Here is a 23,551-nt window from a genome sequence, read left to right as displayed (position 1 = left end):
AGAATTTTTGAGGATTTTTGCATTAGTGTTTATAAGAGATATGTGTCTGTAGTTTTCTTGTGTCTTTGTCTGGCTTAGGTATTAGGGAAATGCTGCCCTTATAGATTAATTAAGAAATGTTCAGTTTTTTGGAAGAGTTTGAGAAGGTTTAGTATTAGTTTTTTATACATATGGTAATATCCATGAAGCCATCAGGTCCAGAGCTTATTTAGGGGAGATATTTAAAAGGTTTTTTTTTTTCAGTTTTATTGAGATATAATTGAGATACTTCATTGTATAAATTTAAGGTGCACAGCTTAGTGGTATGACTTATATCTATTGTGAAATGATTACCACAATAATTAAGTTAGAATCCATTATCTTATACAATAAAAAGAAAAAGGAAAAAAATTTTTTTGTGATGAGAACTCTTAAATCCTAACAACTTGCATATAAATCATACTGTAATATTAACTATAGTTATCATGTTGTATATTCCATCCCTAGCACTCATAACTGGAGGTTTGTACCTTTCCATTACCTTCCTCCAGTTTCCCTTCCTCCTGTCCCCTCACTGGTGGTAACCAGAAGTCTGATTTTTTTCTCTGTAGGTTTTTTTTCCTATTTCACATATAAGTGATATCGTACAGTATTTGTATTTCTCTATCTGACTTATTTCATTTTGCATAATGCCCCCTGGCCATCCATGTTATTATAAATGGCAGATTTCCTCATTTTTTATGGCTGAATAATATTGTATTGTATATCTATACCACAGCTTATTTGCCCATTTATCTGTTAGTAGATACTTAGGTTTTTTCCATATCTTGGCTATTGTAAATAATGCTGCTTTGAACATAGGGGTTCAGATATCTTTTTTGAGTTAGTGTTTTATTTTCTTTGGTAATATTCCTAGAAGTGGAATTGCTCAGTTATATGGTAGTTCTAGTTTTAATTTTTTGAGCATCTTCCATACTGTTTTTAATAGTGGCTGAAGCAGTTTATAATCCCACCAAGAGTGCACAGGGTTCCCTTTTCTCCATGTCCTCACCAGCATTTTCTGTCTTATCTTTTTGTTGATGGCCATTCTAACAGGCAAGGTAATATCTTAATGTGATTTTGATTTTCATTTCCCTGATTTTCAGTGATGTTGAGCATCTTTCCATGTACCTGTTCACCATTTGTACAATATTATCTTCTTTTGAAAAATGTCTGTTCAGGTCTTTTGCACATTTTAAAATTGCATTATTTGTTTTTTTTGCTATTGAGTAGTGTGAGTTCCTTATGTAATTTGGATATTAACACCTTATCAGATATATGGTTGGCATATATTTTTCCTGATTTTGTGGGCCTTTTACTTCATTGTTTCTTTTGCTGTGCAGAAACATTTTTAGTTTGATGTAATCCTAGTTGTTTATTTTCTGTTTTGTTGTTCATGCTTTAGGTGTCATATCCAAAAAATCATTGCCAAGATCCATATTAAGGAGCGTCTTTTTTGTGTTTTCTTCAGGCTTCATGGTTTCATCTCTTATATTTAAGTCTTTAATACATTTTCAGTTAATTTTTGTCAGTAGTGTAAGATAGGGGTATAGTTTCATTCTTTTACATATGGCTATCCAGTTTTCCCAACATCATTTATTGAAGAGACTATCTTTTGTCCACTGAGTATGTTTAGCTTCCTTGTCAAATATTAGTTGACCATATAATCTTAGGTTTATTTCTGGCCTATCAATTCTGTGCCATTGATTTATTTGTCTGTTTTTATGTGAATACTATATTGTTTTGATTATGATAGCTTTATGGCACAGGTGGCAAACACAAGGCCCATGGGCCGAATCCAGCCCTCCACCTCATTTTATCTGGCCAGCACCTTGTTTCTACATGGTGGCAGTGTTGAGCTCCTTGCCCCTAGTTAAGGAGTAGTTACGTTTATACAGTCCTCAAATTACACTTGGCCCTTTGAAGGCAACTGCAAGGCTGACGTGGCCCCTGGTGAAGATGAGTTTGACACCCCTGCTTAATGATACAGCTTTGCATTAGCAAGTATGATGTCTCCTTTTTCTTCTTTCTCAGGATTGCTTTGGCTATTTAGGGTCTTTTGTGATTCCTTATAAATTTTAGGATTCTCTTTTCCACTTCTGTGAAAAATGCCATTGGAATCTTATGGGGATGACATTGATTCCATAGATGACTTTTGGTAGCATTGGCATTTTAACAATATTAATTCTTTCAGTACATGAAAACAGGATATATTCTATTTTTTGTTTTCTTTGATTTTTTAAATCATTGACTTGTTTTCAGAATAGAGATCTTCCACCTCTTTGGTTAAGTTTATTCCTCAGTTTTTTATTGTTTTTAATGCTATTGTAAATGGGATTATTTTCTTTATTTTTTTCAGGTAATTTGTTGTTAGTGCATAGAAACACTCCTGATTTTTCTATGTTAATTTTTTATCCTGCAACTCTACTGAATTTATTGGTTAGGTCTAGTACTTTCTGGTGGAGTCTTCAGGATTTTCTATATATAAAACATCATATGCAAATGGAGACAATTTTACTTTTTCATTTACGTTTCTTATGCTTTTTATTTCTTGCCTGATTACTCTGGCAAGGAATTCTGGTATTATGTTGGTTAGGAAAGGTGAGAATGTGTACCTTTGTCTTATTTGTGATCTGAAAGGAAAAACTTTCAACTTTCATCATTGAATATGATGTTAGCTGTGGCCTTTATTATTTTAACATACATTCCTTCTATACCTAATTTACTAAGAGTTTTGTTATGAACAGATGTTGGATTTTATCAGATGCTTATGTCTATTAAGATGATCATATGATTTTTTTTCTTCTGTGAATGTGATATATCACACTAATTGATATGTGGATGTTGAGCCATCCATGCATCTGAGGTATAAATCCCACTTGATAATGGAGAGTTTCTTTTGATGTGCAGTTGAATTTGTTTTGTTAATATTTTATTGAGAATTCTTGCATCTATCAGTATATTCAGGGATATTGGTCTGTAATTTTCTTTTCTGATGGTGTCCTTTTTGTTTTGCCTTTGGTATGAGGGTAATGCTGGGATCATAAAATTAGTTTGAGACTGGTACTCCTTTTTGATATTTTTGGAACAGTTTGAGAAGGTCTTACATTAACTCTTTTTAAAAATGCTTGATGAAATTCACTAGTGAAGCCATCAGATCCTAGACTTGTCTTCATTGGGACATTTTTGATTATTGATTCAACCTTCTAACTAGTAATTGGTCTGTTCAGACTTTCTGTTTCTTCCTGACTAAGTCTTGATAGTTGGTATGTTTCTAAGCATTTTTTTTAGGTTGTCCAGTTTGTCAGCATATAGTTGTTCATACCAGCTTCCTTTGTATTTCTGGGGTGTTGGTTGAAATATATTCTTTTTCATTTATAATTTTGTTGATTTGAGTCCACTCATTTTTTAAAAGATTTTATTTATTTATTTCTAGAGAGAGGGGAAGGAAGGGAAAAAAGAGGGAGAGAAACATTGATGTGCAAGTGTAACATAGATTGGTTACCTCTTGTATGCCCCCAACTGGGGACCTGGCATGGAACCTAGGCATGTGCCTTGACTGGGAATCAAACTGGCAGCCCTCTGGTTTTCAGGCAGTGTTCAGTCTTCTGAGCCACACCAGCCAGGGTGGGTCCTCTCTTTTTCTTCTTTGGTCAGTTGAGCTAAAGGTGTCATTTTTCTTTCTTTTTTTTTCAAAGAAACAGCTTATAGTTTGGTTAATCTTCTCTGTTGTTTTTCTGTTCTCTGTTTCTTTTATTTATGCTCTGATTTTTATTATTATTTTTCCTTCTGCTAGCTTCAGTTTTTTCTTTTACTAGTTCCTTAAAGCATAGCATTAGGTTGTTTTGGGGGGTCATTTCTTCTTTTTAATGTGGGTGCTTATTGCTACAAATTTGCCTCTTAGAATTGCTTTAACTGCATACTTTTTTGGTATGTCATGTTCCCATATTTTTGTTTCACTGTAACTTTTTTTTGTCTTTTAATTTCTTTTTAATGGTTCTATTCATGTTTTCTGTTTGTTTGGCTTTCAGTCTTGGTAGGTTTTGTGTTTCTAGGAATTTGTTCATTTCATCTAGTTTGTCAAATTTGTTGGCATGCAGTTATCTACAGTACTCTCATAATTCTTTTTACTTCTGTAGAATTGATAGCAATGCCTCTCTTTTTCTTTCTAAAGCTACTTATTTTCTTACTCTAGCTAAAGGTTTCATTTTGTTAATCTTTTGAAGAATCAATTTTTGATTTTGTTGATTTTCTTTATTATTTTTAATTAGTTACTTAAATCATGATCTCATGAATGTTTAATTTTTTAAATTTTAAAACTTTTTTTAAAAATTGTGTTTGTTTAGTTTTAGAGAGGGGAAGGGAGGGAGAAAAAGAGGGAGAGAAACATCAGTGTGTGGTTGCTTCTTGCACCCCCTACTGGGGACCTGGCCCACAACCCAGGCATGAGCCCTAGACTGGGTATTGAACTGGCAACCCTTTGGTTCACAGGCTGGCACTCAGTCCACTGAGCCACACCAGCCAAGGCTAATATTTTTAATTTTATTTATTTAGTTTTAGAGAGAGAGAGGGGAAGGGAGGGAGAAAGAGAGGGAAACATCGATGTGAGAGGGAAACATTGATTGGTTGCCCTCCACATGCACCCCAACCAGGGACTGAACCTGCAGTCCAGGCATGTGCCCTGACTGGGATTTCAACAGGTGACCTTTTGGTTTGAGGGAAGATGCCCAGTCGAGCCACACCAGCCAGGGCTGTTTGTTTAATTTTTGAGTTATAACCCGTTACTATCATTTATTGTAGTGTTCAAGTTTTCCTCAACTTAGCCATTGGAAGCCCCTTCAAGTTGATTTCTGTGTCCTTGCAACATATCCCCATTATATTTTGAGCTCTTTGTTTTCGGACACCATAGGATGTTCCAGGTTCATCTCAGACAGTTTTTTAAATATTTTAAAGCATGAAAGCCCTGACTGGCATAGCTCAGTGGATTGAGCGTGGGCTGTGAACCAAAGCATTGCAGGTTCGATTCCCAGTCAGGGTACATGCCTGGGTTGCAGGCCATGACCCCCAGCAACTGCACATTGATGTTTCTCTCTCTCTCTCTTTCTCCCTCCTTTCCTGTTCTAAAAATAAATAAATAAAATCTTTTTAAAAAGCATGAAATTTTACTTTTTTTTGCATTTTGAATTACTTTTTTCTATTCTTAGGTATGAAGACACATGGGCTGCACTTCACAGGAGAGCCAAGGAATGTGCAAGTGCTGGAGAGGTAAAGAACTATTAGCTAATCTTATACTTGTGGAATATGCTAGTTTTTAGGAAATTATATTTGTAATTGTATTAAAATGTTTTGCAGAATATCTGAAATTGAATTTAGCAATTGATTATGAAACTTTCTAAATAAGGTACATTTTTCTATCAAGTAGCTTAGTTAGGCTTAGGAAGTTATGACTTTTATTCTCAAGTCACAAGTGAATACTTGGGTTATCTAAGTATAATGTTTTGAATTTGAGTTTGATGCCTTTGCATATGTAAGTAAATTATAAGGTATAATTCTTTTTACACACTATTTAATAATTTGGTGCCCTGGCCTAGTGGCTTGGTTGGCTGTAACATTGTGTCATACACAAAAAGGTTTGCAGGTTTTATTCCCACTCAGGGCACAGTCTTAAGTTGCAGGTACAATCCCTGATTGGGGAGTGTATAGGAGGCAGCCCATCAATGTTCCTCTTTCACATCGATGTCTGTCTGTCTGTCTGTCTCTTACTCTCTTCCTTTCTCTCTCTCTAAAATCAGTAAACATATCCTTGAGTGAGGATTTTAAAAAAGAATTTCTTATTATTTGGCCAAAAGCTTAACTTTGCTCAATCTATCTAAAACCACTAATTTCCTGGATTGGGCCAAGATGGCAGAGGAGTGAGTGGAAGCTACACTAACCTCCTCCCAGGACCAAACGTAGTTACAACTAAATTATAGAAAAATCATCCTGAATAACCAACTGAACACTAGCCGGAATTCTTTTTAGAAGCCTTATAATCACAGACAGACAGAAGGAGCCATTTCACCACAATGAGACAGGCAGGGAATGTGGAGGTGGTGTGAGAGGGCTGACTGAGCTCCCACAGGCAGCAGCTGAAGTTCTGGAGGGATATTTCAGCAGCTAGGGGGTTCTCTCTGAGAAGTGTGGGTCTAAACCCCAAGCTGGAATCCCCAGCCTATGGCACCAGAACCAGGAAAGGAACCCAAATAACATAAAGTTGTGAAAAGCAACAGGATTTCTGTCCACCAGGGAGAGATAGCTGGAGATTCAGAGAGTCTCTTAAATGGCCAATGCACAAAATTCCATTTGCAGTCACTTATCCTGGGCTCCATCAGAGGGAGGGTAGAGTGGACTAGAGATGTTTGAGGAGAGTCTGGGGGTGTTGGCTCTGGGAAGAGAGCCCAAGGAATAGCCACCAGGATCTCTGTGCTAAGTCATTCCCCATACTGCAGGTGCTATCTTCCCCAGGTAGAGTACTCCTCTATGAATGGCATCAGCCTGAGGAGAAGCAATAGTCCCACCCACAGGAATTACTCTGCTCCAACCTGTGGAGCTTAAGCCCTGCTGCCGAAGAGTATAGCTGGAAGACATTCACTGATTAACCTTACAGAAAGCCTATAGGCAGAGACAGATTCCTCGGATTCTGAGACTTTAGACCCTCCCTCTGGCCTGGTGCTTGTAAGAGCTATCCTTGCCGCACAGCCTGGTTCTTTCTGCCCAGGCCCAACAGAGGGAGCCACATGCTATGGACCACTGATAACTACAAACAGGTTGCCCAGGGCCAGTCACAGGCAGAGTTTCTATGTAATAGGTAGACCAAAGTCTTCCTAATCTGCCTATTCCATAGAATAAAAACAAAGAGGCAGCCAAAATGGGAAAACCAAGAAAGAGGCCCCAAATGAAAGAACTAGAGAATTCTCCAAAAGAACTGGATGAAATAGAGGTAAGTGATTTATCAGATAAAGAGTTTAGAGTAATGACTATAAGGATACTCAGCAGCATGAAAAAGGACATAGAAACCATAAAAAAGGACCAGTGAGAAATAAAGAATGCAATATCTGAAATAAATAATCACTGGAGGAAATAAACAGTAGGTTAAATGAAACAGAGGACTGAATCAATGATTAGGAAGATAAGGTCAAAAAAACATAAGCAAAGCAGTAAAAAGAAAAAAGAATGAAAAAAAATGAGGACAATGTAAGAAACCTTTGGGAAAACATGAGGCATAAAAACATCTTCATCATGGGAATACCAGAAGGAGAAGAGAGTGAGCAAGAGATTGAGAACCTATTTGAAGAAATAATTACTGAAAACTTCCTAACCTAGTGAAGGAAAAAGACACACAAGTCTAGGAAGCTCAGAGAGTCCCAAACAAGTTGGACCCAAAGAGACCTATGCCAAGACATATGATAATTAAAATGGCAAGGCCTAAAGACAAGGAGAGAATCCTAAAAGCTGCAAGAGAAAGGCAGGTAGTTACGTACAAGGGAGCACCAGTTAGACTGTTTTATGATTTCTCAGCAGAAACGTTTCAGGCCAGAAAGGAGTGCCATGAAATATTCAAGGTGTTGAAAAGCAAGGACCTACAACCAAGCTACTTCACTCAGCAAGACTACCATTTAAAATTGAAGGAGAAATAGAGATTCCCAGACAAGAAAAAGTTAACCCCAAACCAGTACTGCAACAAATGTTAAAGGGCTTGCTTTAAGAAGAAGAAAAAAAAAAAGAGAAAGAAAGAAAAAAAGAAAAAATAGTTTAACAATAAAATGGCACTTAATACTATATTTTGCCGTGTATAATGCACACCCACATTTTTGGCCGAAACTTTAGGGGGAAAAAACTTTGGTTTAATTTTTTAATTCAGTTATTTATTTATATTTAGATACTTGTTATTTTTAATTATAAAGGAATTTTAGCATTCATTTTTTGAAATATGGTACAAGAAATTTTATGTAACAGATAATTACAAAACACAAGAATAGCTACAAGGTACAAGAAATTTTATGTACAGGTAACTAATACCCATGTGTAATGCACATCCTTATTTTTTTCCTCAAAAATTTGGGCAAAAAGGTGCACGTTGTTATATGGCAAAATGCAGTACATATCTATCAATAATCACCTTAAATGTAAAAGGCTTAAATGCCCCAACCAAAAGACATGTGGTAGCTGAATGGATAAGGAAACAAAACCCATATATATGTTGCCTCCAACAGACCTCAGATTGAAAGATACGCACAGACTGAAAGTAAAGGAATGGAAAAAGGTATTTCATGCTAATGGAAAGGAAATAAAGCAGGGGTAGCAATATGTATATCCAAATAGATAAAATAGATTTTAAAACCAAGTTCACAGTAACAAAGAAGGATACTACATAATGATAAAGGGAACAATCCAACAAGAGGACATAACTCTAGTAAACATTTATGCAGCAACATAGGAGCACTTAAATATGTAAAGCAGATCTTGATGGACATAAAGGGAGAGATCGACAGAAATACAGTCATAGTCATTGATTTTAACACCCTTTTGACTTCAATGGATAGATAAATCTTCCAGACAGAAAATCAACCAGGAGACAACGGCTTTAAACAACACACTAGTTCAGCCCCGGCTGGTATAGCTCAGTGGATTGGGCCTGTGAAGGGAAGGGTCGCAGGCTTGATTCCCAGTCAGGGCACATGCCTGAGTTGCAGGCCAGGTCCCCAGTAGGGGGTGTGCAAGGGGCAACCACACATTGATGTTTCTCATTTCTCACCCTCTCTTTCCCTTCCCCTCTCTCTAATAACAAAATAAATAAAATCTTTTAAAAAAACACACTAGGTCAAATGGATCAAAAACATCAATTTTTTTTCAGAGCATTTCACCCTAAAGCAATTGAATATACATAATTTTCAAATGTACATGGAATATTTTCTACAATAGACCGCATGTTAGGACACAAAACAAATTTTAATAAATTGAGGAAGATTGAAATCATATCAGATATCTTCTCTGACCACAATGTTATGAAACTAGAAATCAATCACAAGAACAACACTGAAAAATACACAAAGACATGGAAGCTAAGTAATATGTTATTAAACAATGAATGGGTCAACAAAGAGATCAAAAAAGAAATCAAAGATACCTTAAAACAAATGAAAATGGAAACATAGCAATCCAAAATTGGTGAAACACAGGGAAAGCAGTCCTAAGAGGGAAATTTGCAGCATTACAGGCCCATCTCAAAAATAAGAAAAAGCTCCAGTAATCTCACTTTACACTTAAAGGAACTTAAAAACAACAACAACAACAACAACAACAACAAAGCCCAGGTGAGTAGTAGGAAGGCAGTAATGAAGATCAGAGCAAAAGTAAATGAAATAGTCTTAAGAAAACATACAAAAGACAAATGAATTCAAGTGCTGGTTCTTTGAAAAGATAAGCAAGATTGACAAACCTTTAATGAGACTCATCAGGAGAAAAAGAGAGGAACCAAATAAAGTCAGAAATTGAAAAGGACAAATAACAACTGACACCAAACAAATGCACAGGATTGTAAGAAAATATTATGAACAACTATATGCCAAGAAACTGGACTACCTGGATGAAATGGATAAATTCCTAGAAACATACAATCTTCCAAAATTAAACCAGGAAGAATCCAAGAATCTGAATAGATAAATTACTCCTAGTGAAATTAAAGCGGTAATCAAAAAACTCCCAACAAACAAAAGCGCTACAGATGGTTTCACAGGTTTCAAAAAATTCAAGAGAAGGGGAGGCTCTCAAGCTCATTTTACAAGGCCAGCATTATCCTAATACTAAAACCAGATAAAGTTACAACAACAACAAAAAAGAAAATTGTAGGTCAACATCCCAATGAATATAGATGCTGAAATCCTCAACAAAATAATAGCAAACTGAATACAGCAATGTGTCAAAAAGAACACACACCATGATCAAGGGGGATTTATTGCAGGAATGCAGTCTTGGTACAACATTCACAAATCATTAAATATGATTCACCACGTAAGTGAAATAAAGGATAAAAACCACATAATTATATCAATAGATGCAATCCAGCATCTATCTTTTTATAAAGCATTTTATCCAGCATTTTTTCCCCAGCATTTATCTTTTGATAAAATCTAGCACCCACTTATGATAAAAACTCAGCAAAGTGGGAATAGAGGGGACATACCTAAGCATAATAAAGGCCATAAATATAAATCCACTGCTAGCATCATACTCAGTGGGCAAAAACTACAAGCATTCCCCTTAAGACAGGGAACAAGACAGTGATGTCCATTTTCACCTCTTATTCAGTGTAGTACTAGAAGTGCTAGCCACAGCCCTCAGACAAGAAGAAGAAATAAAAGGCATCCAAATTGGAAAGGAAGAAATACAACTGTCTTTATTTGCAGATGGCTTGATAATGTACATAGAGAATCCAAAAGATTCCACCAAGAAACTACTAGAACTGATAAATGTATTCAGCAAAGTAGCAGGATACTAAATTAATATCCAGAATTGCATTTTTATATGCCAGTACAAGCTAACAGGGAAATTGAGCAATAATCCCATTTACAATTGCTTCAAAAAGAATAAAATACCTAGGAATAAGCCTAACCATGGATGTAAAAGACCTGTACTCGGAAAATTATAAGACACTGAAGAAAGAAATGGAAGGAGATACAAATAAGTGGAAGGACATACCATGTTAATAGATAGGAAGAATTAACATCGTTAAAATGTCCATACTACCCAAATCAATGTGTAGATTCATTGCAATTCCTATCAAGATTCCAGTGACATATTTCACAGAACTAGAACAAATTTTCAAAAATTTACATGGAAACGCAAAGGGCCTTGCATAGCAACAGAGATCCTGACAAAGAACAATAAAGTTGGATGAATCACCCTGCCTATATTCAAACTATAGTATGAGGCCATAGTCAAAACAGCATGGTAGTGGCATAAAAGCATAGCTCAGTGAAACAGAATAAAGAGCGCAGATATAAACCCATATCTTTATAATCAATTAATATTTGATGGGAAGCAAGCACATACAATGGGCTAAAAACAGTTCATTCAATAAATGGTGTTGGGAAAACTGGACAGATACATGCAGAAAAATGAAACTAGACCACCTTTTTACACTACACGCAAGAATAAATTAAAAATGGATTAAAGACTGAAATGTTAGACCTGAAACCATAAAAGTCCTAGAAGGAAATATAGGCAGCAAAATCTTAGACTGACTTTGTAGAAACATTTTATCAGATATTTCCCCCCAGGCAAGGGAAACAAAATACAAAGTAAATGAATGGGACTTCATCAAACAAAAGCTTTTGCAAAGGAAAGGAAATCAACAACATAAAAATAAAACCCACAGAATGGTAGAACATACTTGCCAGTACATCTGGTAAGGGATTAATATCGGTCTATGAAGAACTTATAAAACTTAACACCAAAAAAACCCCAATCAATATAATTAGTAAATGGGCAAAGGATCTGAATAGACACATGCAGCTGGCCAATAAACATATGAAAAGATGTTCAAAGTCACTAATCACCACAGAAATGCAAGTTAAAATCACAATGAGATATTATCTCATACCTGCCAGAATGACTATCATCAATAAATCAACAACCATCAAGTGCTGGCGAGGGTGTGGAGAGGGGGGAACCCTTTTGCACTGTTGCAAATTGGTGCAGCCACTGAGGACGCAGTATGGAGATACCTCTAAATATTAAAAATGGGTCTGCCTTTCAACCCAGCAGTCCCACTTCTGGGGACATATGAAGGAACCCAAAACACTAATTCAAAAGAACATAAGCACCCCTATGTCTATTGCAGTGTTACTTACAATTGTCAAAATAATGGAAGCAGCCCAAGTGTCCATCAGTAGATGAGTGGATAAAACAACTATGGGGCATTTATACAATGGAATACTATTTGGTCATAAAAAAAAAAAGAAGAAAATTTTATCCTTTGAGACAGCATGGATAGACCTGGACAACCTTATGCTAAGTGAAATAAGCCAGTCAGAGAAAGACAAATACCATGATTTCACTCACGTGGAATCTGATGAACAAAGTGAATGAACAAACAAAATAGAGACGGACTCATAGATCAAGAGCAGATGACAGCTAGGACAGGGGGTCAGGGATAGAGGATGGAGGGATTGAGCAAAAAGGAAAAAGGACACATGGACATGGACAACAGTGTGATTGTGAGGTTGGGAGGGCGATATAAGGGGACCAAATGGTAATGAAAAAATACAATTAAAAACTTGAAAAGACATTTAAAAACTAGGTTTGGAAGGTTCTTGTGGGATACTATTGTTTAAAAAAATAAAACATTTTTTAAAATCACTAATTTCCGTAGTAAGTAAGGAATTTAAATTCCTTAAGAAATAAATAAGGAATAAATAAGTATAAAAATTTCAGGGGCTCATTCTTAATTCACTTAGAAGAAAAATTATTTTCTAGCCCTGTGTATAGAGTGTATAATGAATAAAAGGGATTTGTAATTAAATTACTAGCTTTGTTAGCCAAGATCAAGTACTCTGTGCTATTGATGTCAGTCAAACTTTACATCTTTCTAAAAACACTTGTGATTCTGACTTTAAATTAATTTAGACTGACTTTCTTTACCCTTTACCTAAATTAGTGAAGCTGTAATAATTGTAACAGAACAGAGTAAGACATGAAATTTTAGACATTAGTGTTTCTGTGAGAAATTATAGGAAAGTGGGAAATGTAGGTTTTTGGCCAAAAGGTAGACTAGGTACTTTGAAAAGCTCTATGGATATAAAACACTTAAATAATGGATAGATTTTTTAAAATTTGTAATGTAGTAAGCTTATAAAAGTTAAGGGAGGTCCTAAAGTGCCAAAAAAATGAAAAGGGAACTCAAGTCAGAATGGCTAAAAAAGAAACATGGAAACTGGGGTCAAGTACTAAATCAAAAGCTTTAGAGACTTTACAGGGATGGAGACCTTGTCTTTGGGGAGCTGAATCTGACTCTTGCAGAGAGCTCTTAGATCTTTGAAATGGCTGCTTCCCTCAGTGAAAGGTTATGCTAGGAAAAAAACAACAACCTGTTGGCCAAAGGAGGCGATAAGGAAACCTGCCTTTAAGACTACTCGGAATAAATGTAGTCTCCTTTTTGGATTTGTTACCATAGTTTTGGCCTCCCATAAGTGCAGGGCTCTAATTTACACTTCCTGCATGATTAGGGAACTAGTCACTACATTAAAAAATTAAAGGCCCACAGATGACTGTGTTCCTTGACACCCATCAGATACAAACAGAAATTCTACATGGATGAAACTTGGTAAACCTAGGCCTGTCAAGATTACTACAAGTTAATTTCTTACCACCACCTCCAAAAAAATTAGCAAACACAAATATATTACCAAAAGTTTGAGAATCGCTAGAATCAGAGTAAGATTTAGAGCTATGGAGGACTTTAGATATTGCACTGTTAGATATAGACTAATAAATGGATATATACAGAGTTTTTTATTTTTATTAATATATTTAATTCCTCACTGTTACTAACAGAATAAACCCAAATGTTTTAGTATGACAACTGTTTCTTTTTGTTGTTGTTACAATTGTTCCGCCCTTTTCCTGTTGCTCTCCCCCGCCCTTCCCACTCCCACAGCCAATCCCCGCCTTCCTTTGTCTTTGCCCGTGAGTCTTCTATTCATGTTCCTTGAGTTGCCCCTTCCCCTTCTTTCTCCCTTATGCTTCTCCCCTCTGGTCACTGTCAAATTGTTCTTTATTTCCATGTCTCTGGTTGTATTCTGCTCATTCGTTTTGTTGATTGGGTTCCCCTTATAGGTGAGATCTTACGATATTTATCTTTCACTGCCTGGCTTATTTCATTAGCATAATACTCTCCAGTTCCGTCCATGCTGTCATGAAGGGTAAGAGCTCCTTCTTTCTTCCTTCTGCATAGAATTCCATTGTGTAAATGTACCACAATTTTTTGGTCCACTCATTTAGTGATGGGCTCTTAGGCTGTTTCCAGCACCTAACTATTGTAAATAACACTGCTATGAACATTGGGGTGCATAGGTTCTTTTGAATTGATGATTCAGGATTCTTAGGGTACACTCCCAGCAGTGGAATCTCTGGGTCAAAAGGCAGTTCCATCTTTAGTTTTTTTGAGGAAATTCTATACTGTTTTCCACAGTGGCTGCACCAGTCTGCATTCCCACCAACAGTACACTAGGGTGCCCTTTTCTCCACAACCTCACCCACACTTGTTTGTTGATTTGTTAATGATGGCCATTCTGATTGGTGTGAGGTGGTATCTCATTGTGGTTTTAATTTGTAACTCTCTGATGGCTAATGATGTTGAGCATTTTTTCATGTGTTGGAGAAGTGGCTGTTCAGGTTCTTGCCCATTCTTCAATTGGATTGTTTGTTTTCCCGGTGTGTAGTCATGTGAGTTCTTCATATATTTTGGAGATCAAACTCTTGTCTGAGGTGTCATTGGCAAATCTGTTCTCCATACAGTCAGTACCCTTTTCATTTTGTTGACATTTTCTTTAGCCATGCAGAAGCTTTTTAATTTGATGTAGTCCCTTTTGTGTTTTAAAGAGAGAAAAGAGGAATTAAACCTGAATAAAGAATAAGACTATGAAACATGACTTTAAAAAGTTATTAAAATTAAAAACCTGAAGGATGTGGTTAACAGCAGTTATATATAGTTGAAGAAAGAATATAGTGAGGTAGAAGGTAAAGTCAGTTAAAAAGCATCTTCAAGATAAGAAATTGGAAAGTATGAAAGAGGAGTTAATAGAGAGAGAGGGTCTTTAGGTTGAATCAAGTGAGATCATAAATATTGGACCAGTATTTATCTGTAAAATTACAGTTTCATATGGGCCATCTTTTTTTTAAGATTTTATTTATTTATTTTTAGAGAGGGAAGGGAGGGAGAAAGAGAGAGAGAAACATCTCTCTTGCGCGGTTGCTGGGGGTTATGACCTGCAACCCAGGCATGTACCCTGACTGGGAATCGAACCTGCAAAACTTTGGTTCACAGCCCACACTCAATCCACTGAGCTACGCCAGCCAGGGCTCATATGGGCCATCTTAATATAGCTAATAAACATTCCAGAAAGAGAGAATAAGGGAAGGACAGTGTAGAAAAAGTTAAATGGCTGGGAATTTTCTAGAAATGAGATATGTAAACCCTTAGGTGCAAAAAGTACAAGTCAGCATTTTTATCTATAATTATCTACACCTAGATAGCCCCTATTGAAACTATAGAACAACAGAGGCAAAGAGAAGAGGTCAGAGCAACTGAAGAGAAAAGGCAACTTGCTCATAAATGAATGAGTTTCACAGCAGACTTCTCAAACTATTGTTAAGAATGAGGGCAAAGTGGACATTTTCAGATAAAAAGTTTTCTATCAACAGTTGCTCAGTAAAGAAACTTCTAGCTCTGGCTGGCGTAGCTCAGTGGATTGAGCGCGGGCTGTGAACCAAAGTGTCGCAGGTTTGATTCCCAGTCAGGGTACATGCCTGGGTTGCAGGCCATGGTCCCCAGCAACTGCACATTGAAGTTTCTCTCTCTCTCTCTCTCTCTCTCTCTCTCTCTCTCTCTCTCTCTCTCTCTCTCTCTCTCTCTCTCTCTCTCCCCCTCCCTTCCCTCTCTAAAAAATAAATAAATAAAATCTATATATAAAAAAAGAAACTTCTAAAGAATGTATTTTAGGATAAATTAAAATGATTTTGGAAGCTAGCTCTGAGATACAGGAAGGAGTAGTGAACAAAGGAAATGGAAAACCAAAAATAAATATAAACAGATAATGACTGTATCAGTTACCTAATTGGTGGGATTAAAAATGATAGAACAAAAGTGCTGGATAACAATAGCATGTAATCTGGTAGGCATGTTATCAGAGTTAAAGGATTCTAAGTCCTTGCATTATTTACAGAGAATGTATAGATATTGGCTAACCTCATATTTAAAGTTAAATATGGAGGGCAGAATTTCAAGGGTAGTCTATGAAGAATAAAAATAGCATCATCTCTCATTTAACTTCAATAATCAATTTCTGAAACTCAGATGTTCTGTGCAAACACTAACCGGGAACCTATTTCTTATCTTTTAAATTTGATAAGTTACAATATGTTACATGTCAACCCAAAACTGCCAAGCAACATTCTTATGTATATTTAAAACTAGCAATATGTCTCCAGTCTATGAGTAGTGGGTAGCAATCTGTTAGGATGCAAGATGCTTAAAACTTTTTTGATTACCAAACTCTTTTTTAAAAATATATATTTTATTTATTTATTTTTAGAGAGGGAAGGGAGGGAGAAAGAGAGAGAGAGAGAGAGAGAGAGAGAGAGAGAGAGAGAGAGAGAGAGAGAGAGAGAGAAAACATCAATGTGCGGTTGCTGGGGGTCATGGCCTGCAACCCAGGCATATACCCTGACTGGGAATCGAACCTGCAACACTTTGGTTTGCAGCCCGAGCTCAATCCACTGAGCTATGCCAGCCAGGGCTATGATTACCAAACTCTTGATACAGTTATTAACAAACAGTTGCTTTGTGGACAGTAGTGTGGTCTCTCAACACTAGCAAGCACGCAAGGCGTGTGTGTCCTTTATGGGTATACTCCTCATACTGTCGTGTGATTATGGTGTTCTAACAGTTGTATTTGAAACATCATTTGAGAATCTTCTCACACATTGCTTTGAAATGTGTATCAAGCTGCCCACAGATGCTCAGTTGGTTGCACCATCTTTCTCTTCACCAAAAGGTTGTGTGTATCGTAGGTTGGATTCCTGGTCAGGGCATATACCTAGGTTGTGGGTTTGATCCCACTGATGGATGTTTCTCTGTCTCTCTTTCTCTTTAAAATCAATAAACATGTTCTTGGGTGAGGAATAAAAAATGATAAAATAAAATGTATATCAAGCTTAAATATAAAGTTTTCCTATATGAATATTAGCTAAAACTTTGTATTGATTTGTATGTGTTCTGTGGATGCCAGTTGAAAAACCAAAGGCATTCTGCCTCAGACACATTCTTCATTGTATGGCAGTATTGGCAAAAAAAAAATTCAGCAATGCGTTACAAAAAAACCCCAAAATATACCAGATTCATGTCAGGATTAAAAGGTTGGTTTGGCATTAGAAAATCTTTTAAATGCAATTGACCATGTTAACACATTAAAGAAGAAAAATATGTGATCAGCAGATGCAGAAAATACATTTAGTAAAATTAAATATCTATTCAGAGTAAAACATTTAGCAAGGTTTTAATAGAAGATAATGTCTTTATCCTAATATCTACAAAAACCTGACATTTTTGACTTCCTAAATATTTAATGTGTTGCTAAATCCACTTGTTCTTATAATTTGTGTTTGCAGGTAGAAATTCTTTTGTGTAGATAGTAGGTTTTGTTTCTTGCCTTCCAATGTATGCAACTTTCATTTCTTCTTACCTTTTTATACTGGGTAGAACCTCCAGTATAATGTTGAATAAAAGTAATTGAAAACCTTAGTTCAGATTTTAGTTCCATCAAACTTAAATGTAAGAGGGAAAACTATACCTATTCAGAAAATAGTAGAAGACCTCAGGGTAGAGAAATGTCTTAAGGCCTAAAAGCACCAACCAGGAATACAAATATGTATAATTTTTATCAAAGCTTCTATTTATCAAACAACACCATGAAAATATAAAGCAATTCACAGAACAGAGGACAGGTGTTCAGAATATATGAACAACCCCTACAAACCAGTAAAAACAGGACAGTAACCCAATAGAAAGGCAAGCAAAAGTTGGGGCCTGGCATTTTACAGAAGAAAACATATTCAAACTTGATTAGTAATCAAAGAAATACAAATTAAAACCACAGATTTATGCTTCTTAGATTATCAGAAATTTAAGCCTTGAGTTTCTCTGCAGACAATTACTATTTCCAGAAGACAGATTATCAGAAATTTAAGCCTTGAGTTTCTCTGCAGACAATTACTATTTCCAGAAGACAGTTTTGTTTTCTTCCCTTGGAAGATATGTGATGAACAACTAGAACTAGGGAGTGTAAATCCATTGGCACAATCACATTAGAAAAAATGATTTGGCTAGAAGTAGAAGTTCAAGTCCCATATATCTTTCAAACAATTCCCCTTCCTAGGGATTTTTCCAGAATATTGTGTCCTAAGTTTTCCCCTGATAGTATTGGTATAGTGCACAATTTTGCTAGTAATGTTGGCATGATAGCATGTGTTTACTAGGTAATATATAGATGAGGCTACTTACAGTCAGAGATGATTAGGCTGGGGGAAATCTAGTTACCCCAAGTCCTGTGGAGCCACTCTGGGAAAGGAGAGTGATACCTTGGGCACATTTCTAACTCTCATGTGAAACTTCACGTATGTACCAGGATCTGTACAAAGATGTAGATTTGTACAAGATGTTGTAGCAGGTTCTATTGAAACTTAAGACAGTCCCAAAGTCCATCTACAGAATGAGTCAGAATATTCTTTATAAAATCAAATACCGTACAGCCATGAAAATTAGTGAACTACCACACCTACATTTATCAACATGGATGAATCCCTCAAACAGTGTTCATTGAAGACTATATGCTGTAGAGGATATTTAATAAAAACTATTCTTTTGGTTGAAAGAAGTATTTCATTAAAAAATAAGTAAGGAGAAAGAATTTCCTATAAAATCTGTTGTTGAATTTATGCTATTTTGGAGAAATTTTTTTCATAGTTGACTACTTGGTTATTTTAAGATCCACATCTAATTAAAAAGTGCCTCTGTGGATCTCCAGAAATGTAGTACTGGACTTTAAAAACAAAAAAAGATTAAAGCCCTTTAATATACTATTGAGACATATGTAAATATTTAAAATGTCTGTCTTTAAACTTCCGGCCAAGATGGAGGCATAGGAGACACACTGTGCCTCCTTGCACAACCAAAATAAGGACAACAAAAATTTAGAAACAAAAAAACCCAACCAGAACTGACAGAAAACTGAACTGTATGGAAGTCCAACAACCAAGGAGTTTAGACACATTCATCCAGTCCGGTAAGAAGGGCGGAGTTGGACCACCGGGTGGAGTCGGGTACCAGGGGTTGTGAGGGGAGAGGGATCACAGCAAAAAGTGGTGGCTTGCAGACCCTGGTGCGCAAGGCAGTGGCTGACAGACCCTGTGCGTGGGGTGGCAGTGGGCAGACCCAGTGAGGTGCGCAGGGTGGCTAGCTGACCAAGCAATCCCACATTTGCACACAGACAAACCAGGTGAAGCTGGGGAGCGAGACAGACCTTGAAACCCAGGGCTCCAGCACAGGGAAATAAAGCCTCAAAACACCAATTGAAAACACCTGTGGAGGCTGAGGTGCAGGGAGAGACTCCCAGCCTCACAGGAGAGTTTGTTGGAGAGACCCACAGGGTCCTAGAATATACACAAGCCCACCCACAAGGGAATCAGCACCAGATGGGCCCAATTACTTATGGGAACTGACGGAAGGGACTGAAATCTGAGAGAGAGTGAAGCAAGCACCATTGTTCCCTCTCAGACCCCTTCCCCACATACTGCATCATAACCCAGCAACTGGGTTGCCCCACCCCGGTGAACACCTAAGACTCTGCCCCTCACACATAACAGGTGTGACAAGACAGAAAAAAAAAAAATGGCCCTAATGGAAGAACAGATCAAAGTCCCAGAACAAATACTTTTAGGCGATGAAGAGGTAGCCAACCTATCAGATGCACAGTTCAAAGCCCTGGTGATCAGGATGCTCACATAATTGGTTAATTTTGGTCGCACATTAGATGAAAAAATGAAGGCTACGCTAAGTGAAATGAAGGAAAATGCATAGAGAACCAATAGTGATGGGAAGAAAACTGGGGCTCAAATCAGTGGAGTGGACCAGAAGGAAGAAAGAAACAATCAAACAGAAAAGAGTGAAGAAATAAGAATTCAAAAAAAATGAGGAGAGGTTTAGGAACCTCCAGAACATCTTTAAACATTCTAACATCTGAATTATAGGGGTACCAGAAGGGGAAGAGGAAGAGCAACAAGTGGAAAAGTTATTTGAACAAATAATAAAGGAGAACTTGCCCCAATCTGGCAAGGGAAATAGACTTCCAGGAAGTCCAGGAAGCTCAGAGAGTCCCAAAGAAGTTGGACCCAAGGAGGAGCACACCAAGGCACATCATAATTACATCACTCAAGATTAAAATGAAGGAGAGAATTCTAGAAGCAGCAAGAGATAAGGGGACAGTCACCTACAAAGGAGTTCACATCAGACTGTCAGCTGATTGCTCAAAAGAGACCTTGCAGGCAAGAAGGGGCTGGAAAGAAGTATTGCAAGTCATGAAAGGCAAGAACCTACATCCAAGATTGCTCTGTCCAGCAGAGCTTTCATCTAGAATGGAAGGGCAGATAAAGCGCTTCTCAGATAAGGTCAAGTTAAAGGAGTTCATCATCACCAAGCCCTTATTATATGAAATATTAAAGGGACTTATCTAAGAAAGAGAAGATAAAAAAACATGTATAATAAAATGACAGCAAATTCATAATTATTAACACCACACCTAAAATAAAAACAAAAACAATCTAAGCAAACAACTAGAACAGGAACAGAACCACAGAAATGAAGATCACATGGAGGGTTAGCAACAGGGGAGTGCGAGGAGGAGAGAGGGGAAAAAGGTATAGAGAATAAATAGCATAGATGGTAGGTAGAAAATAGTCAGGGGGAGGGCAAGAATAGTATGGGAAATGTAGAAGCTAAAGAAATTATAACACATGGACATGAACTAAAGTCGGGGAATGTGGGTGGGAAGGAGTGTGCAGGGTAGAGGGGAATGAAGGGGGGAAAATGGGACAGCTGTAATAGCATAATCAATAAATAAAAAAAGAAACATTGAAAAATAAAAAATAAAACAAAATGTCTGTCTTGAATAAAATTATATTAAACCTAACATGTTTTTATTTTGTCAGACCATGTTCATGTGTCTTTGGTAGCCTTTAGCCAGTTCGAGCCTACCAGGGCAAATACACTTACAGGCAGTTCAGTCTTGTTTGGCAAATTATTTTATACTTAACTAATTTAAAGCTAAGTCTTACTATATAGTCTTAAAATTCAGAACAGTATCTTAGAAAACAAACAGCTATGGTCAATGGTAACTTTGATGTCTAGGGTTGTTTTTTTTTCTACAAGTGGTTTTTTTTTGTTTTTACAAGTTTTTTTTTTTCTCTTGTAGCAATGTACAAATGAATAAATAGTCAATATTGACTTTGGGGTTAGACTCTGAAGGCAAGTTTTTAAAGTTAGATGTAACAGTGCATTATTTGCTTGTAATTTCTATTGTTGTGAAATACTTGCCTTCAAATTCAGCACTTATGGTAAAGATTACCTTTTTGTTTAACAATTGGACGTGCACACTGGTTAAGATTGACATGCTTCACTCTGTGCTCCAGCATGGCCCTCTTCTGTCAGTCGTGAAAGGTGACTTGAACTGGGTGTTAGAAATTTAGTTTCTGTACTAATACATTTTGACCTTGGTCATGTAAATTAGTCTCTCTCTTTTAGTATCCACCTCTATACAATGGTATACCACCACTTACCCTGCTAACCACACAAATCAGTGTGGAAATCAAATGAAGTAATGTACTCCCCAAACTCTGAACTGTCGAGTTTTGTATATAGTAAGGTTCTGGCTATTTTGTAAATCATTAGCATTCCCTGCTTTATTTATTTATTTTATTTCTTCTAACTTCAATGTCCGCCAGAAGGAATTTTGGGATGAAGCACTACAGGTTTGTCTTCCTCCTTAAACTTAATTTCCTGGTATTAAATCTGGATTTATTCAGAAATGTCAACTTGGGCCACGTAGAAACCTTGGCTTTCTAGAGATAGCTCATTTCTTAATATTTAGTAAATTTTAAGTACAGTTTTGCAGAACCCTTTCTTTTGCTAGTTTCTCATGTTTCTTCTTCCTTTTACCCTTAGAGTAAAATCCCCAGAATATTGATTTAAGGGTATGGGCTTAAGTGTCAGAGTCCCTGTGACACTTGAATCTAGTTCCACTGTGGCCGTTGGGAAAGTGGTTTAGCTTCATTGTGCCTCAGTTCCTTCATTTGTAAAGTGAAGATGGTAATAATACTTAGTTTACAAGGTTGTTATGTGGTTTAAATGGGATAATACATGTAAATTCCTTAGCATGGGGCCTGGAACATAGAAAATGCTCAAAATGTTTTAGTATTATTACATAATTATTAATAATGATTTCTGAAAAACCATTCAACCTCTGACTCTTTTAAGTGAAAGTAATATTTTAGTGTAGTCTGATATATTCTTTCTATTTACACTTCTTATACTCTATGTTTAGGATATAATTTTTAATTTTGTGGAAGACTTGTGCTAGACTATAGTTTTAATATTTATATGTCATGTTTTAATTTTCAGTAAGAAATGGCTAATATCTAAAAATTGTTTATTTTAGGTTTTTCAAGTCATTAACCTAATGAACCAGAGTAACTAAGATTTAACAGACTTTTTACAAGATATGCCATGTACCAGGACATATGTATTATTTATCCTCAAATCAGCCCTGTGATATAGGAATTATTTTAGAGTTTCATACTGAAGCTAGAGAATTTGTGAGACCTGATACCAGAAGATAAGCACCAAGAGGGCAGGATTTTTTTCCCCTGCTTGGTTCACAATTATATCTCTATTGCCTAAAATGATGCCTATCAGAGAGCGGATGGTCTGTAGAAGTTCATTGACTATTTTAAATCAATTTTATTAATACAGATCCTTGTTTCAAGTCTTAGTTTCCTGATGATTGCATCACAGTCTGTGAAGACTGCTCAGTATTTTTAAAACTACTCTTAGGGATCATTTTAAAACCAGTAGGCAATAGGTTTTCTTAAGTATACAAAATTAATGAGAAACGCAACTTGAATAAAGCTTGGTGTCACCTCACCAGCTCAGTTGAGGGTTGTATGTGGAACCATGATGGTTTTCCCTCCATCGTGTACTGGAAAACAATGGGGAGGTGTGGGAAATGGGGACGAAGTGAGGAAGGCAGCTTCTTGACCTCTTAATTGTAGTTTAGCTCTTTTATTTCAGTCTTGTGAATTTCCTAGAATATTAAAATGTAGAAACAGTTTAGCACTATATAAAACTAATTTCACAGATTATTTTGATATTTTTATTCCTCTGAAGTTCTCTTTTTAGTGAGATTCAGTGAGAATCACTTGTATTTTTGTTTCAACTTGTAAAGACTCTTAATCTTTCTTAATCTTGGGATGTGTAAATTATCTTTTTTTATTATAACTAAACTGTAAAATCTGATTTAAATATACATTCAAATGCATTTTTCCTGTTATATAATGAATTTTTCCATCTTTGTATTTATTGTACTAATGTGTGGTATCTTTCACAGTCTTCCTTATCATTGGTAATGTTTTCAAAAGATGATCTCTCCTTGCTCCTTCTGAATTT

The 23,551-nt window shown here is 36.4% G+C and overlaps 1 protein-coding gene across 1 annotated transcript in view; it reads left to right on the top strand.

Annotated features, from left to right (window-relative positions):
• DTNBP1 (dystrobrevin binding protein 1) overlaps window positions 1-23,551 on the top strand; it is a 183,951-nt gene that overhangs the window by 23,868 nt on the left and 136,532 nt on the right. Inside the window, exon 4 of the mRNA XM_045847207.1 lies at window positions 5,223-5,283. Coding sequence (XP_045703163.1) covers window positions 5,223-5,283 — 61 coding nt within the window. The remainder of the gene's footprint in view (window positions 1-5,222; window positions 5,284-23,551) is intronic.

Source organism: Phyllostomus hastatus, unplaced genomic scaffold (assembly GCF_019186645.2).
Source record: "Phyllostomus hastatus isolate PE091 unplaced genomic scaffold, TTU_PhHast_1.1 phas_contig_524, whole genome shotgun sequence".
In the NCBI taxonomy this organism is placed as follows: domain Eukaryota; kingdom Metazoa; phylum Chordata; class Mammalia; order Chiroptera; family Phyllostomidae; genus Phyllostomus; species Phyllostomus hastatus.
This window is presented reverse-complemented; position numbering and strand designations above follow the sequence as displayed.